The following is a 19,074-nucleotide window of genomic DNA, read 5'->3' on the forward strand; positions in this document are numbered from 1 at the left end:
TCCTCCTCGGCCTTAGTGGTGCACATGTGCTGCCTCCGTCGACTACTGACTATTATGCGCGATCATCGCATATTTGTTGTGGTGTTCATGTCCTCCGTGCGGCCAATTACCATTGGTTGCCATGGATTCACTGCCAGTTTGTTGGATGATGTCTCATTTTGTTATGCTGCCATGCCAGCTAACCTGGCCATTGCGCTATGTATGGCTACTTTGTCTGTCCCTGAACTAGGCAACCACCATCTTAGCCTTTGGTTGCTGACCGTGCCTTGTGTCTGCCACACGGGTTGCCACCTTGGAGCTACGCATGCCTCCAAGATGGATGCGTGTCCTAACATGGAACACCAACTACTCATATGCCTTTGGTTTTTAATCACCATAACGAGACTGCTCTTCGGTTCAGTCACGAACCTTTGACATGTGCTCCATGTGATTTGGGGTTGGGCTGGATCCCTTTAAGGCTTAACGGGATCCTATCCGGTTAGGGATAAGCATAAGGAAGGTTCCATTTAAAATTTGACCGAGCACCCCAAAAGTGCAATTCTGGTCGAAGGGGCGAGAAAAAGGAAGGAAAATCTGCTGACCAACACCTGTGTCACACATACGTGACACTACATTGTCAAAAACCAAGCAACCAAGGCCAAAACATAGGCCAAGAAAAACCGAGGAAGAATTTCCCCTTCCATTCGACATAAGTCAATCCTTATGTTACTCTGGAAATTGTAGTCGAAGTCTGAGTACCACATCTGGCAAGATACGAGAAACTCATTTTGGTTACAAGAGTAAAAATGAGCGTTTGGATGACTCATGGTCGTGGAATTCGTTGCTAAAAGTGAGCAAGCAGTTAAATCATGATGATTTTCGGCATATTTGCGTCGTGTTGTCATGTAGTAAATCGTGCATTTATTCCTGCACGAAATTGCGAAGGATGGTAGCTAGGCCTTCGTGTGAGGGAAAGGGAGACAATGTGAGAATCGCCAAGCTCTATAGCAGTGCCGTTCTGACGATTTCTCACCAGCAATTTAAGGACAGCACTGCTATAGAGCTTGCTGATTCTCCTCACATGTATGCTGAGCTTGCGAGGCGAACTGGGTTCACTATAGATCAGGATCGCATGCATACGCCCCAGATGGTTGTAACGAAGGACTCTCTTTATCGTCTTCTGCAAGAATGCCTTAAAACAAAAGATCTGGCAGCTTGTAGGCGAGTGCATTCGCTTATGGTCAGCAATGGGCTCCAGTCAGCTACTGCTTTATGTGACCATTTGATCCGCCTGTTTGCCATATGCGGAAGCTTGTGGGATGCAAAAGTCGTATTTCACAACGTTGCAAAACCCAGTGTTCATACTTGGCATGCAATCATTTCAGCCCATGCAATGCTTGGAGAAAATGACAAGGCCCTTCGATTGTACTATCAAATGCACGGGGACGGTACAAACCCGTGCAAATTTATTTTCTCATGCATTTTGAAAGTTTGTTGTAGCATGGAAGCCTTAGACCAGGGCAAGCTGGTTCATGGACATGTCATCATGAGTGGATTTGACACAGACATTGTTGTTGGAAGTGCTATGGTGAACATGTATTCGAAATGCTGGAGTTTGGAAGAGGCACGCATAGTCTTTGACAGACTGCTGAATCGAGATGTGGTATCGTGGAATGCTATTATTACAGGCCACACCCAGCATGGCGCGAGTCTTCCTGCTCTTGAGCTGTATGAAAGAATGCAACAAGAGGGTGTAAAGCCAAGCATGGTCACATTTTTGTGCGTTCTGAAAGCTTGTGGCAGCATAGGAGCTATAGGGCAAGGTAGGCTGATACACGACCAGATCATTAGAAGTGCACTCGAATCAGATGTGGTCATTGGGAGCACAGTAGTGGACATGTATGCAAAATGTGGGAGCTTGGAGGAGGCACACAAAGTTTTTGCTGAGTTGCCCAAGTCAAATCTGGTGTCATGGAATGCCCTGCTTGCAGGCTATGCACAGCATGGGCACAGTATTACTGCTCTAGATCTTTTTGAGAAAATGCAACAGAAGGGCATCAAGCCGGACGGGGTCACTTACTCATCAAGTTTGAAAGCATGTGCCAGTATTGGAGCCATACAGCAAGGCAGGCTATTGCATGACCAGATTATCAGGAGTGGACTGGTTGTGGATTTGATAATTGGAAATACCCTTATTGACATGTATGCAAAGTGGGGAACCCTAGAAGAGGCACACACACTGTTTCAGAATCTGTCTATTAGAGATTCAGTCTCATGGGGTGCAATGATAGCAGGATATGTCCAGCATGGGCAGAACTGTTTTGCTCTGAAGTTTTTTGTCAGGATGCAACTGGACGGCATCAAGCCAGGTAAAGTCACACTTTTATTCATCATTAAAGCATGTGGCTGCATTGGAGCTCTAACTCATGGCAGACTGGTCTATGACCGGATCATGAGAAGTGGACTAGGCTCAGATGAGATTGTTGGGAGCACTCTCATTGCAATGTATGCAAAATGTGGAAGCCTTGAGGAGGCAAGCAAAATTTTTGACAAATTGCCAAGGAAAAATGCAACATTGTGGGGTGCAATGATTACAGCGTATGCTGAGCAGGGGCAAGGTCCTTGTGCTTTCAGTATTTTTGAGAAAATGCAACAACAGGGCATACAGCCAAACAGAGCAATATTTTTGTGTGTTCTGAAAGCATGTGGTACCCTGGAAGCCATATGGCAAGGCAGGCTTATACATGAGCGGATAATTAGAAATGAACTTCTATCAGATGTTATGATTGGGTCAACCCTAATTGACATGTACACAAACTGTGGGAGCCTCGAGGAGGCACGCAGGGTGTTCGACAAGTTGCAAAATCGAAATGTGGTGTCCTTCAATGTGATGATTGCAGGATATGTTCAGCAGGAGGATGGTGGGCTTTTTGCTTTTGAACTTTTTGAGGAAATGCTAGAGAAAGGCATGAAGCCTGACAAAGTTACATTTTTGTATATATTGAAAGCATGTGGCAGCATAGGAGCCCTAGGGCGGGGCAAGGTTATACATGAACAGATCATTAGAAGTGGACTAGCATTGGATGTGACAATCGGGACTGCACTTGTTGACATGCATATCAAATGTGGCGGCCTGACTGAGGCACACAGAATATTTGATGAGTTACCGTATCAGAATTTAGTATGTTGGAATGCATTGATCGCAGGATATGCCCAACATGGAAGCTGTTGGCAAGTTGAGCAATGTCTTGAGGAAATGCAATCACGAGGTGTGAAGCCAGATGGTAGGACTTATACTAGTATCCTTGCGTCTTGTAGTCATGCCGGCCAAATAGACAAAGGTTGTCAGTATTTCAAATCCATGAGGGAAGACCATGGCATAACTCCAAGCATTGAACACTTCAATTGCATGGTGGACCTTATTGGCCGTGCAGGATACTTGAATGTGGCAGAAGGGCTCCTTCGAACCATGCCAATATCTCCTGACATTCTGATGTGGAAATCTTTGCTCACTGCCTGCAGGATGTATGGCAACATGGAACTAGGAAGACAATGCTTCAATGAAGCTTTTCTACTGAATCCTTGCGTTGCCAGTGGGTATGTGCTAATGTCGAATATCTGTGCTGATGCCCATGCCTGGGAGGATGCTGACAGGATAAAAGAGCTGAGAGGATTTTCTGGTGCATGGAAAAAGCCTGGCAGGTCTTGGACTGAGGTTAACACTAAGATGCACAACTTCATAGTTGGCGACAAAACCCACCCAGAAGCCAATAAGATCTATGCCAAGATAAAGAGGTTACATTGGACAATGAAGAAGGAAGGTTATGTGCCACAGTTGGAAACAATGGTGGAGCAAATACCATTAGTTTAAGAAAGATACTCGGCCTTCCATTATACAAAGAATAGACTCACACAAGGTTCAAATGTCAAGCAGGTAGACTATTTTCTTCTCTTAACAAAATTTGCACAAAACAAAGCTACCTGTCATTGAAGATATCTAAAATCTGGAGGTGGAGCAATAACAGCTTTACCAAATTGAAATAGCTCCTGCTTAGGTATATGATTAGACGAGGCCCTGACTTAGGGCTGAAAATGAATTAGAAATATAGCTGTAATTAGGAGATGCAATTCCATGGACAAAAGGGGCAGCTGGCTAGTTGAATGTCATGGGCGTTGGAGTAGCCCCTATATGAGGGTCGCTAGGGGGAAATGGTGCCTTGCATACATGGGGGGGTTGAGAGGCTTCAGCTACAGATGCCACACGGGCAGATCAGGATGGAAAGGACATCCACAGGGCAGCCATGCAGGCAGGCTGCCATGTGGGTTGCTACATAGCCCAGCAATTAGGGCTGACTGTAAACCCTGAGCAGACATAACGGCTGTGTTGTGGCCATCCTTGAGCCGAGGCAATGGGCAGTTGGGATGGGAAAGGGCCTGAAGTAATTGCATCAGCAACAGGGCCATGTATAGGACAGGAAAGGTGGCAGTCTGGGCAGTCTGTGGAATGCCAGAGTGCAGAGTGCAGTACAGCTCATTTCCTACCTCCAGAATAGGCATTTCTTTCGAGGTATTCGCATTTGCCAATGTGATAGTAAGAGAAGGTGGTGATAGCTCCCATGTTGTGGTGATAAGGGAATGTCCAAATCCTTAAAAGCTTTTGGCGATTGGGACAGAGTCATTTCTTTCTCTTTTGTTTCCTTATTGATGATTACAACCAATAAGTGTGGAATTTTGCATTTTTGGTCAGCTAAACCATTTAGTTTCTTTGTGAAGACGATGACTAAGTGCTAGATTTGGATCCAGTCTTGCTTTAGTTGCCTACACAGCAAAATAAATGTGTAGAATGGGAGGGATCAATTCTTGCCACACCTAATCCCCAAGATCGTGGGTAGGAATGTTGCTGCTTCCTTGAGTCAAGGGTTAAGGATGGTGCGGAGTAATATCCCGTCCCTATTGAACTTAGTGTCCTTGGCGAGGAGAGACTATATTTCAAGAAATTTAGCGTCGGCAAGCCTTGTGGGGTATTTTGTACCTTGAGTTGGAAGTGAGAAGGCCCTGTGAATCATTGTACTATCGAGCATAATATTGAGTTGGCTTTGACGTACAGTGATGGTGGCGTACTTGCCAACCTGTGCATCGTTGGAGTGGTAAGAATGGAGAAAGTCCTTGATGTACGTGGTCATTGTCCTCCAAGGATTTTAGGCTCTCAAACAAACTTCCAAGACCCCTTTTCTCTAAGAAGTTTGTGCTGCATTGGAAAGAGCATACGTCGATGTATGTGGCCACACAAGCTCCAAGAACTGAGTCCCATCAATGGTTATGTAGGTTGATGATGACTCGAGTGGCACTTGTACTTCTATTATTTCCATGTCATGCACATAATCCTCATCAGTGCTATTGCTCTGAACCACAAATGCATGTGGTCGCCATGGTTGAGAGGAGGTAGATGGCTGTGAACTCTGGAGGAGGTCTCGAGGCTGAGATAGTGGGCTCTTTCTTCGCATCCTCTTTAGTGGCGGCATTGTTTTTCAACCAGTATCCATGTTGTTATGGTGTACCGTTGATCATTAGATTAGTTGGTATGCAGGTATGACACACGTGTATGTGTGTGTGTGTTGTCATTTCTACACATGCTTTGAGAGTGTGGAATGATAGTGTGCGGCACAATTGTTCATGCAATCGACTATGTGTCTAACAGAAAGCGTGTAAGTGCATGTGACCTAATAACTAGGTAGAAACTAACTATATACTTCTTCTTCTTTTGCTAGGATTTCATAGCATCACTTTTGAGCCCTAAGTTGAAATTAGTTTATACTACCTGTATGTGCAAAGACATACTTTATACTACCTGTATGTGCAAAGACATACATATGTGAGTCAATTCTCGTGATATAATCTAATAGTAACTAAGAAAGACTTGGGGTTCCCAAATCTTCATTATTGTCGGGGATGGCTTGCGTGTTGATGTAGTAGCGCTTCACTCGGCTCCCGTTTATGGTTTTGTTGAATTGGATCCCATCCAATGTTTCTAGTAGCAGCACAGCTCCGATGGGATTCATTTTTCTTACTCGATAAGATCCTTGAACTAGATACTTGAGTTTTCCCTTGTGGACTTTGGCATTGTATAACAAGATTGATGTCTTTTGCTTGAAGGTTTCTATCAAATCATGCCTTTCTTCTACGTTTTTCTATTGTCATAGCATGGTAGGTGACTAATCTGTTCTCTGTATGCTTTTCCAATTAATGGAGTCTTTCTGTCATGGATGCATGATCTCCCATGCGTTCCTATACAGCTATGCATAGGCTTGGTATTACAAATTCTAGTGGGACCACTGCTTCAAAGATTGAAAAGATGTATTCCATGTACTGACCTTGAGTGTGGTTTGGTATGCCCATAATGTTGCATTTAGGTTTCTCTACCCAAGCCAAATGCTTTGGTTCTACTACCTTGGTGAGGACAATGCATAATATTTTATTGGTGGATTCAGCCTGCCCATTCCCTTGGGTGTAGTAGGGTGTGCTTTTTCTATGGATTACCATAAAGCCAAACAAGAGTTCTTGGATAACCTCATTGACAGAATGCGTGCCTCTATCCAACACAATTCAATGGGGCATCCGAATCGGGTGATCACATTCTCGTATAAGAAAGTTTCTGTGCTTCTGGCATCTACCTTTCTGACTACTTTAGCTTCAGCCCATTTGGTAAAGTAATCATCAGTGGCCACAATGATGTAGCATGTCTGTGTTCCCTTTGCTTCTGGGATGGATGGGACCCACATAATAAATCCCCCATTTTTCAAATGGTTTTTGTGCAACAACTGTTGTTAAGGGATTCAAGTCCTTGTGTTGTGGTTTGGTAGTCCATTGGTATACATCACAGCTTTTGACATATTCATAGGCATTTGCTTAAAGTGTCAGCCACCAATAACCTACGAGCATGACTTTTTTGATGTGGCTTCCCCTTGGAAGTGTCCTCTTGCAATGCCTTCATGGACTTCACTAAGGATTGGTATGATATCATGTTGCATTACACATGTCCTTAAAACCTCATCCTTGCCCATCTTGTATAGTTATCCTGCAATGAGTTGATAGGGTGCGGCTTTTAAAATTAGTTTTTTAGCGTTCACTGCTTTCATTTCAGGGGGTGGTATTTTTGCCATTAATTACCCAATGATATCTCTACACCATTCTGGAACAGCATCTATCTGAAATAGTGTGGCATCTGGCAAGTCATCTTCTACTCCAGTGGCTTATTCTCCTGACTTGACTTGAGACATGTGGTCTACAATGTAGTCTTTAGCACCTTCGCGGACCACTATCTTGAAATTGAATTCTTGAAGCAAGAGGAGCCATCTGGTTATTCTTCCTATTATACATGGACGATTTAGAGGATAAAGCAATGCTTGATGATCGGTGTAGAAGAAAAAATCATTTGCCCCAATAGATTAACACTATATACCATTTCTAGGGATTTTCTTTCTATGGTGGTATAATTGATCTCTGCATCATTGAATTATCGACTGGCAAAGTAGAATGGGTAGTCTTTCTTATGCGGCAAAGCACACTCCCAATTGCATACTTGGAGCCATCAATATGAACATGAAAATTAATATCCCAATTGAGAGATATAAGGATGGGTGCTATGATTAGTGTTGGGATAAATGTGATCAAGGGCTTGCTGGTGCATGTATGCATTTAGGGGAGTCACATGTGTGTGTGTGTGTGTGTGTGTGTGTGTGTAGTAGAAGCACACCTAGTGCTATGACATAAGCGATTATGTAAGTGCAAAGGGCCCCACATGTTGTGGTGCCTATGATTGTGGAGTTCCTATGATTTAGGAGCTACCTCCATTGATGTAAGGGAGGTGCCATTGATTTAGGCCACCCTCTCTCCCATTCTATAAAAGAGGGACTTCCCTCTCACAATGAATAGAACACCCATTTGAATATCTCATGTGTTCTCACTCACCTCCATGATGAAGCTCTCCTCTCTCCCCAAGTTCCAACATTTGATATCAGAGCCTCCTTGAGTCTCTAGCCCATTGTAGCTTCAATATGCCACCTCATCATCTTCTTCTCCACCCTCCATCTTCTTCTTCATTTCTGCCCTGTTTCTCTCCAGATTTTGCTTAGCTCCATTATCCTCCATTAAGCGACCATTCCCAGAGCCCTCTGAGCTAAAGTTTCCTCTACTTGGGTGCACCTTTGACACCAAGCAATTAGAGAGAGATGCCCTCTATAGCCCATGCTGACACGATCTCTGCTCATCGAACTTTCAAGCAATTCCACCTACTGACCCAATATTTTGCCAATTCCTCTTAGGCACAGGTGAATGACACTATGAGCTTGTCGCTCATGAAATATGAACTCAAATACTTGCTAGGATAAGGAGAAACAAGCAAAAGACCAGTCAGAGAAGGTGCTACTGTCATGAGCAATGTCGTGCGTTTTTTTGGCAATCCTCTTTGCTAGAAGTAGTCCTTAATAAGAGCTTCCATTTGCCTTTGAAAGCACTCTCAAAGCTTTTCTCTTCAGCTTCAATTGCACCCTCCAATTTGAGCCACTCAATTTGGAGGTAACAGTGATATCTGCTTCTAAGATGAACCATTGAATATGGTTAAGTGCTAGAAAGTTTCATTATTATCTCAGTTATCTTTGGTCTTTTGGATGTTTGACCATTGGAAGTGATCTGAGGTATTTTTAGTCTTATCTTTGGAGCACTGTCTTGTAGTTTGACACTTTTGGTAAATGTTCATCATGCATTTATGATTTGAATATGCTTGAATGCTATGTTTTGAAGCAATAAACACTGTATTTCTTTATGCTAAGAGTTTGGGGTATCTAACTATCTCTCCAACCAATTATACTTGTGGAGAAAAAGACTTCTTTGTAAGGGAATAGACACTGCCACATTAGTGGTAAGACCTTCCCAATATGCCTTCATCATATTGTTCCTCTAAAATTGCAAAGGAAAGCATTCCAAAAGAAGCCTAGAATGAGAGTAAAGCCGTGTAATGATGAATATTTCATCAAGGTGAACACCAAGAAAAAGATATGTGCCTTCTATGGAGTACCCAATCATACTATGGAGTATTGCCACCTAAAAAGCTTTTCTCTATAGCTGCTCTCCAAGAGACAAGCCGAAGAAGAGGAGAGGAATGACTCCCAAGAGAATGAAGCATTTCATGTGAAGAAGAGCTGCATTAACAACAAAGAAAATCTTGCTGAAGGAAAGGCTCCATCAACAAATGAAGAATCAAACTTTGTGGTAGAAGACAATGACTATGCCTTTTCAGCACTTTGTCTTTAAAATTTTGTTTATCATCACTTGGTCAAATTTTGAGGTTCTTTGCTTGGAGTAGTACTCCAAAAAGAATGTTTTGTGTTTTGTCTTTTGTGAATCACCTCTGGTCACCATATGATGTAGGCCATGTGCTATGTGTTTGGTCTATCCCATTTTTGTAAACCTTGACCCTTGGACACCTTTGCTAGCATGAGATCCTAGCCATAGATATATCCTTGACCACCATGAGATGGCATGAGAAACTATGTGACTAGATGTATCCTTGACATAGCAAGAGGCAAACACTTGAGGGGGGGTATGTTGGGATAAATGTGATCAAGGGCTTGCTCTAAGGTGCATGTGTGCATCTAGGGGAGTCACATGTGTGTGTGTGTGTGTGTGTGTGTGTGTGTGTGTGTGTGTGTGTGTGTGTGTGTGTAGTAGAAGCACACCTAGTGCTATGAGGTGTCTAGACCATGACATAAGTGATGATGTAAGTGCAAAGGCCCCCACATGGGGTGGTGCCTATGATTGTGGAGTTCTTATGATTTAGGAGCTACCTCCATTGATGTAGGAGAGGTGCCATTGATTTAGGCCACCCTCTCTCCCATTCTATAAAAGAGGGACTTCCCTCTCACAATGAATAGAACACCCATTTGAATATCTCATATGTTCTCACTCACCTCCATGATGAAGCTCTCCTCTCTCCCCAAGTTCCAACAATTAGGCGCCACTTTAAAAGCTCAAAGGCTTGGTCACGCTCTTCTATTCATAAGAATTCCACCAATAATTTGTAAAGTGGTCAGGCTATCATGGCATACCGCAAGATAAATCTTTTATAGTAGCTAGCATGTCCCATATAGACCTGTACTCCTTTGGAATGTGGAGTAACTTTTCCCCTAGCAAAGTATTCCCAAGTAAGGGTTCATTTGCTATACATACTCCAAGTACACTAGGGGACCATTCAAGAGGAGGCAGCTCAAATTTTGGGGGAGCTGGCTTGTTAATATACAACTCGACGATCCTAGTTTGGACTCGTTCGAACTCATTGAAGTGGTCAGCCTTGGCTTTGTGATGTCCTTCAGATTTCTTATGGGATCTTCTGCTATTATTCAACTTTGGGAAGTTCGATCACCATTAGGGCATGGAGAATGGCTAAATCATTGTCAAAGACATGATCTTCAAATTGAGCATTTTCAGCCTCTATTTCAAGGTCCCAAGGAAAATCTGAGTCCTTGTATGGTGTCCACACCACATGGCCAATCATACAACAAATGAATGCCCCATCCTAAGAGCGAGGATCATTGCACAAATGAATCCACTGCCAAGGTTGTGGTGCCATATCTCCGTAGTTAGTGGGCATGATGAAAATAGTTACATCTTTAACATGCGCAACAACCCACCACGACCTCAACAATACCAACCGGCACCCATCCCAGTGTACAGGCAACCGGAACTTGCACAAGCACCCCCAGGTCCAAGGCTGAATCTTGTTCCCATATGGACACAAGTCCCGCAATTACTTAAGAATCCAAATCCATGACCATATCCAAGAGTGCCATATCCAGCTCCCCTGGAAATTCCAATACAATAACTTCAAGACAAGGAAGTGGATTTGCACTTCGAGTATGAAGCTGAGTACCCAGTGCACTATGTGGAAGGAGCAAAAGGTTTAATACCGGTCTATGGGAATCAAGTTCGGGCCAACACATATCGAGTGCCAATCAAGTGCTACGGTTGTGGAGAGAATCATCGTATTACAGAGTGCCCTCATCGTGGTAGCCCCACTACTTTCCAACCACTCTATAGAGATTGTGGCATAGGCCATGCCTGTATGGATTGTCCCATGAAAATAAGATCCCACAACAAAATGAGGCTAAGCTTGACATCCTAATTGGCATTATTGGAGTGGACCATCGAAGTCTAGGGCGAGCAAGCACAACTTGTGAATGTAATTACATGCCAGCAAAAAGAGGCCAGTAAGGGCCCTAATATTGCAATTCAATCAAGATGAGCTCTTCAAAAGAAATCACAAGTGACTCTCCCTCTGCCAAGCAATGAGCAGCCAAGCCCATCCACATCAGCTCCCGAGCCTTAAATAAAAGAAGCTCCATACCCGAATGCAGAAGTGGAGAAGGCTTGATTTCAGGCACTTCAACAATGGGTGCAAAAGGAACAAGCTAAATTTGAGGCTGATAATAAGCAAGCACAAGATTCAATCCCTGACTTGGCCACACCGAGTATTGACATTGTACTTGAGCCTCTGTTCTAGTAAAAAAATCCACAAAATAATGTACTGCCATGACAACTTGAAGGTGCCGCACTCTCTAGGCTCTGAAAGGAGTGTGGGGAACAAGACTCCACTGAATGTCATCGTACAATGAAAGTTGGATCTGGATCATGCCCCTCGAAAAACACCTGTGGGCCAATAAGAGATAACTAAGCCACTGAACCCCAGGTCATATAGAAAGGCATTCTCAGTTGCCCTGTGTTAATTCCCATTAGAACCCTCTTATTATGGAATTGTCCCAATCTCTGGGAGAGTTTCAAAAGATGGATTGAATTAGCAAATCCCCCTCCACCTATGGAAGACATAGAAGATATCCCTGTATGGATGGGTGAGAGAGATGACATATGCAACATCATTGTGCCTTTGATCCATAAAGCATATGATGAAGTCCAAGCCATAGTGGATGGTGGAGTAGGTGTGAATGTCCTATCCAAGGAGCTCTATGATGAATGGTGTCTCCCACCAATGCAAAAGGCTAATTTCAACATATGCCTTACTGATGATTCATGTGCAAAGCCCTTGGGAATGGTGAATGGCATGTCAACAAATGTCAAAGGTGTCTGATTTTCTCTTCAATTTACAATCTTGGATTTCCCCAAGAAATTCTATCAAACCTTGCTGGGACATCCTTGGTTGCATGAAGCATCAGTCCTCCATGATTGGGGAACTGATAGACTGACAATCCCAAATTATGACATCATAGTAAGAGTCAATGTGGGCACATGAGCAATAAAACCAATTGTGCCAAAGGCATTGGATGAAACCTCTTCAACGACGATCTCAAGCAAATCACCCCCTGGAACAACATGCCATAGTGGGAAATATACAAAGCAATGTCAATAATGGGATCCAAGCATTGGCAACCATTGACAACTGCCATTCACTAGATCCCATCTTCTAGCAAAATGATGCTAAGGTCATGTAGGTAAATCCTCCACTCACACATGAAGAACCAATCGATCTAGAGGTGCCATTCTTTATGGTGGATCTTGAATGGAATAAGAAACCTGAAGAAGCTATCCATTCCAATAAGGGCCTTGAAACAAAGGCTGAAATTTCTCAATTCGAAGACCATGTCCTTGACAATGACTTAGCCATTCTCCATGCCCTCATGGCGGTCGAACTTCCCAAAGTTGAATAATTGTAGAAGATCTTGCAAGAAAGCTGGAGGATATCATCACAAAGACAAGGCCAAACACTACAATGAGTTCAAATGAGTCTAAGCTAGGATCGTCAAGTTGCATCTTACCAAGCCAGCACCCGAAAATCTATGCCACCGCCTCTTGAATGGTCCCTTGATGGACTTGAAGGACTATGCACAACAAATGAACCCTTACTTGGGAATACTTTGCCAATGGAAAAGTTACCTCACAGTTCCCAACGTAAGAAGTTTCAAACGTGTAAGCCACATGTGCAAATGAAGCTTGATAATGAGACTTCAGAAAAAGAAATTCCACAAGAGCCTCAAGAATTGGATAATGATACTATGTCACCCAGTACCCATAGCACATGTCACTGGTCAGCAGACTAGTCCAACACCATGAGAGGCTGATCTTTGAGAAGTGCTGAAGTACTTCAAGAACTACACAAATGGGAGTGTCCCCATATCAATGCCAAGACCAGAAAGAGAGTCTAATGTATAAGAAATCGATAATATTGGATAGACTCCAATCTATGAGGGACCACTAGCCAAAGCTTGCAGAATAAACCTCGCCCTTGAAGGGGAGGAAGAAAAATTGGTATTCATTGGGAAACAGCTTACACATGAAGATGAAAGAAAGCTCAAAGCACTCTTAATGGAATACCAAGACTGCCTAGCATGGTCATACAAGGAAATGAAAGGTATTTCACCAGAAGTGGCAATACACATGATACCTATTAGGGAAGGTGCCCACCCTAAGGTATGTGGACCATATCGAACAAATCCAAAATATGGCACCATGGTCTATGATGAACTGGAAAAACTCTTAGATGCCAGATACGTTTATGAGATAGATCACACTGATTGGGTTTCACCCATCATCATCGTGCCTAAATGCAACAAGAAGCTAAGAATATGCGTTAACTTAAAGAATGTAAATGCCGCCACAATCAGGGATCACTATCAAAGTCAGGCTAGTTCAATACCATGTCAGGCTAATTTAATACCATTAGAGTCTGATATTCGAGAAGTGCTAGAGTACTTCAAGAACTACACAAGCAATAGTGTCCCCATAGCAATGCCAAGGCTAGTAAGAGAATCTAAAGTGCATAGAGAGACTCCAATCTATGAGGGACCAACCAAAACGCACACAATAAACCTTGCCCTTGAAGGTGAGGAGAGAAATTGGTATTCATTGGGAAACAACTTCAACAAGAAGATGAAACACAGCTCAAAGCACTCCTAATGTAATATCGAGACTGCCTCGCATGGTTATACAAGGAAATGAAAGGTATTTTTCCAGAAGTGATAGTACACATGATACCTACTATTAGGGAAGGTTCCCACCCTAAGGTATGTTGACCTTTTCGAACAAATCCAAAATATGGCACCATGGTCTATGATGAACTAGAAAAACTCTTAGATGCAGGATTTATCTATGAGATAGAGCACACTGATTGGGTTTCACCCATTGTCATCGTGCCTAAATGCACCAAGAAGCTAAGAATATGTGTTAACTTAAAGAATGTGAATGCCACCATGACAAGGGATCACTATCCCCTACCTTAATAGAAACAATGTTAGAAAAGGTGGCTCGATATATATATGTATGTATGTGTATATATATATATATATATAAAGAGAGAGAGAGAGAGAGAGAAAGAGAGAGAGAGCTTCTTGAATGGCTTTAGTGGTTATAACCAAGTGCAAATTGCTCTTCCTAACCAATCAAAAACAAAATTTGCTATAGAATGGGGTATATTTGCGTATAGATTCATGCCATTTGGCCTTTGTAATGCCCCAACCTCATTTGAGAGAGTCATGTTCACCGCTTTATAAGTCATTTCTAAATACATTTCTACAGTGTTCTTAGATGATTTGTGCATCCAATCAAACAAAAAAGACCACTTCAAATGTCTTAAAGTAGCTCTAATCAAATGTAGAGATTTTGGCATCTCCCTAAATCCAACAAAATGCCAGTTCATGGTCACCCACAAAGTTGTTTTGGGACACATCGTTTCTCAACATGGGATTGCAACTGACATGGACAAAATCAAAATTATCATGGAATTGCCTGATTTTGCAAATTCCAAAGGTGTATAGGTCTTTATGGGGCATGCCACCTATTATAGAAGATTTATCTTGTGGTATGCCATGATAGCCAAACCACTTTACAAATTATTAGTGGACTTCTTATGGATAGAAGAGTGCGACAAGCCTTTGAGCTTTTTAAATGGCACCTAATCACAACACCCATCCTTATATGTCCCAATTGGGATATTAATCTTCATGTTCATATTGATGGCTCCAAGTATGCAATTGGAAGTGTGCTTTGTCAACTCAGTGAACATAAGAAAGACTACCCATTCTACTTTGCCAGTCTTGACAACTCAATGATACAGAGATCAACTATACCACCACAAAAAGAGAAGCCCTAGCAATGGTGTATAGTGTTAAGAAATTTTAACACTATCTGTTGGCAAATGATTTTGTCTTCTACACCAACCATCAAGCATTGCTTTATCTTGTGAACCCCCTGTGTACAACAGGAAGAATAACCAGATGGCTCCTCTTGCTTCAAGAATTTAACTTCAAAATAGTGGTCCGAAAAGGTGCCCAACACTACATTGCCGATCACATGTCTCATGTCAAGTCGGGAGAAGAAGCCACTTGAGTACAAGATGACTTGCCAGATGCCACACTATTTTAGATAGATGTTGTTTCAGATTGGTGTGCAGATATCATTGGGTACTTAATGGCAGGAAGACCACCCCTTGAAATGAAAGCAGTGGATGCCAAAAAACTACTTTTAAAAGTTGCACCCTATCAACTCATTGGAGGACAACTATACAAGATGGGCAATGACCAGGATTTAAGAATATGTGTAATGCCTCATGAGATCATGCCAATCCTTAGTGAAGTCCATGAAGGCATTGCAGGGGGACACTTCCAAGGGGAAGCCACAGCAAGAAAAGTCCTCCTTGTAGGCTATTGGTGGCCAACACTTTGGGCACATGCCTATGAATATGTCAAAAGCTATGATGTATGCCAATAGTCTACTAAACCACAACATAAGGACTTCAATCCCCTAACAACAATTGTTGCACAAAAACCATTTGAAAAATGGGGGATTGATTTTGTGAGTCCCATCCATCCACCATCAATAGTAGCAAAGGGAACATAGTAACACTACATCATTGTGGGCACTGATTACTTTAGCAAATGGATTGAAGCTAAAGTAGTCAGAAAGGCAGATGCTAGAAGCACATCAAGATTCTTATATGAGAATGTGATCACCCGCCGATTCGGATGCCCCATTGAAATTGTGTTGCAAATAGAGGCATGCATTTTGTCAATGAGGTTATCCAAGAACTCTTGTTTGGCTTTATGTTAATCCATAGAAAAAGCACACCCTCTACTATCCCCAAGGGAATGGACAGGCATAATCCACCAACAAAATATTATGCATTATCCTCACCAAGGTAGTAGGACCATAGCATTCTGATTGGGTAGAGAAACGAAATGCAACCTTATGGGCATACCGAATGACACTCAAGGTCAGTACATGGAATACACCTTTTCAATTGGTGTATGGCCTTGAAGCTCTGGTACCACTCAAATTTGTAATAGCAGTACAGGAATGCATGGGAGATCATTCACATCTCAAAGAGAGACTCTATCAATTGGAGAAGCATACAGAGATTGGATTAGTCACCTACCATGCCATGACAACATAAAAACATAGAAGAAAGGCCTGGTTTCACAGAAATCTTAAAGCCAAAGACATCAAGGAAGGCGACCTAGTCTTGTTATACAATGCCAAAGTACACAAGGGAAAACTCAAGTATCTAGGTCAAGGACCCTATCGAGTATACCCTATTGAGTAAAAAAATGAATCCCATCCAAGATGTGCTGTTACAAACATTGGATGGGGTCCAATTCAACACAACCATAAATGGGAGCTGAGTGAAGCTTTACTACATCAACACACAAGCGATCCCTGACAAAAATGAAGATTTGGAAACTCCAAGTCTTCCTTAGTTAGTATTAAATTGTATCATGAGCACTCACTTGCATATATACGTCTTCTCACATATAAGTAGCATCAACCGATTTCGACCTAGAGCTTAGAAGTGATGCTTGAGTCCTAACTGCCCTATGAAATCCCAACAAATACAAAAAAAACATATAGTTAGTCCCTACCTAGTTACTAGGTCACATCCACTCACACGCTTTTGCTTAGACACAGTCGATTGAATGAATAATTGGGCTGCACACTTTCATTCCACATTCTTAAAGCATGTGTAAAAATAAGATCTCTCACAATACACACACAACTGTCATACCTACATGCCAACTAATCTAATGATAGATGGTACACCATATGAACATGGATGCATGTTCAAAAACAATGCCGCCACTAAAGAGGATGCAAAGAAACAATGCATCACCTCAGCCACCATGAGATCCCCTCCAGAGTTCGCAGCCATCTACCTCCTCTCAACCCCATGGAGACCACAGGAATTTATTGTTTAGAGCGATAGCTCTGATGAGGATTCTATGCATGACTTGGAAATACAAGAAGTATAAATGCCACCCTAGTCACCACTGGCTTATACAACCATTGGTGGGGCCCAGTCCTTCGAGCTTGTGTGGCCACCTACATCGACATATGCTCTTTCCAATGCAACATAAGCTTTCTTGAAGCAATTGGGTCTAGGTAGTTTGTATGAGAGCCTAAAATCCTTGGAAGATAGTCCTACAATGACCACGTACATCAGGGACTTTCTCCATTCTTACCACTCCAGCGATGCACATGTTGTACATCAGAGCCAACTCAACATTCTCCTCAATAGTACAATAGTTCAAAGGGGCTTATCCCTCCCAAATCAAGGTACAAAATGCCCTAAAAGACTTGTTGATGCTAAATTTCTTGAAATTCAACCTCTCCTCACCAAGGGCACCAAGTTCCATAGGGATGAGGTATTACTTCGCACCATCATTGACCCTCAACTCAAGGAAGCAACACAATTCCTATCCACAATCCTAGGGGTTAAGTGCGGCAAGAATCGATCCCTCCCACTCTGCACATTTATTTTGCTAGAGTAGGTAGCTAAAGCAAGACTAGATCTAGCACTTAGTCATCTTTTTCATAAAAAACATTTGATGGTTTAGCCAAAAAATTTGATGGTTCATTAGGCCAAAAATGTAAAATTCCACACTTATTGGCTGTAATCTCATCAATAAAGTGCTACATGAATGAGAAATGACTCTTCCCCAATCACCAAAACCTATTGAGGAATTGGCCATTCCCTTCTCACTAGCATGGGAGCTGTCACTGTTAGATATGCTCGATACCCCACCCTCTTGGTAACCAGCAATGGTCCAAGGTGCTCAAGTTGTAAGGCCCCCATATGAGGAGAAGCCATGTGTGAGCCCGGGACACTGGATGGATCCTGACTTGCATGTCAGATGAGGTCTATCAATGAGACTATTAATGGTAGAAATGTAATTGTGTGGGAGCCCCTTATTCTTACTGGGGCCTGGGGGCCAATTGGCCCTTAGCTGGGAGGTCCCTGGGGGGCCAACAGCCCCCCTCGTGGGGGTTTGGGGACGAGATCCCCCGAGGCGATGATATAGGAAATATTCCTTGAATATTCCATGGATGACTAGTCAGCTCCACCGACTAGGTTGACTGGTCAATTCCACTGACTACATTGATCTGACTATCGCCCTCATAGCTATAAAGAGGCGACCTCCCCAGTCCATTATATTAGATCAGTTCAGATCAGATCAAATCTTCCAGCTAGTAGCTCTTCACCTAGTATCTGTCCAGATCGCCATCTAAGCTCCAATGTGGGAGCACACGGGTGGACGGAGCCATCATCTGTACTACATCAATATTGAAGGAAAATTTTGTTCATCTCCAGTTTGCTGTGTACTCTCTATTCTTTGTTCAATTTTTGTTCTGCTACGTTGTGTAATTTAATAGGGTATCAGAGCCCATGCAGCTCTAAGGATCGAACAATAGAAGAGAGGTGAGAGCTTCAATAGCATACGAAGTGATGGCAATAGGGAGCAGCTCGAGTTCGGCAGCAGCTGCTGCACCAACAATCTAGACGTTGAGGATTCACCCACCAGCCTTTGACTAAAGGCAAGCTAGATGGTATGAACTACTCTATGGAAGTTTAAAATTACTGCTATTCTAGATTCATATGAGCTTCTGGAGACAGTACTAGGGATTTGACCTAGAACCACAAGGAACCCTCGACCAGCAAATCTAGGGAGTATGATACCTCCTAATGCCAACCTTCTACGAGCTTGGAAATGTAGAAATGCAAATGCTCCATGTGCCCTAGTTACAAGTACTACTGATAGTGTT

General features: G+C 42.7%; 1 protein-coding gene across 1 annotated transcript; it reads left to right on the plus strand.

The window, feature by feature from the left end:
* Positions 1-1,189: 1,189 nt before the first annotated feature.
* LOC147904226 (pentatricopeptide repeat-containing protein At5g27110-like) lies at positions 1,190-4,442 on the plus strand. The gene has a single exon (XM_087394977.1). It carries the CDS (start codon positions 1,217-1,219, stop codon positions 3,848-3,850), a length of 2,634 nt encoding a protein of 877 aa, XP_087251103.1. The 5' UTR covers positions 1,190-1,216; the 3' UTR covers positions 3,851-4,442.
* Positions 4,443-19,074: the final 14,632 nt, after the last annotated feature.

Source organism: Dipteris shenzhenensis, chromosome 2, assembly GCF_047967505.1.
Source record: "Dipteris shenzhenensis isolate YYH24624 ecotype China chromosome 2, Dip_SZ_1.0, whole genome shotgun sequence".
In the NCBI taxonomy this organism is placed as follows: Eukaryota; Viridiplantae; Streptophyta; class Polypodiopsida; order Gleicheniales; family Dipteridaceae; genus Dipteris; species Dipteris shenzhenensis.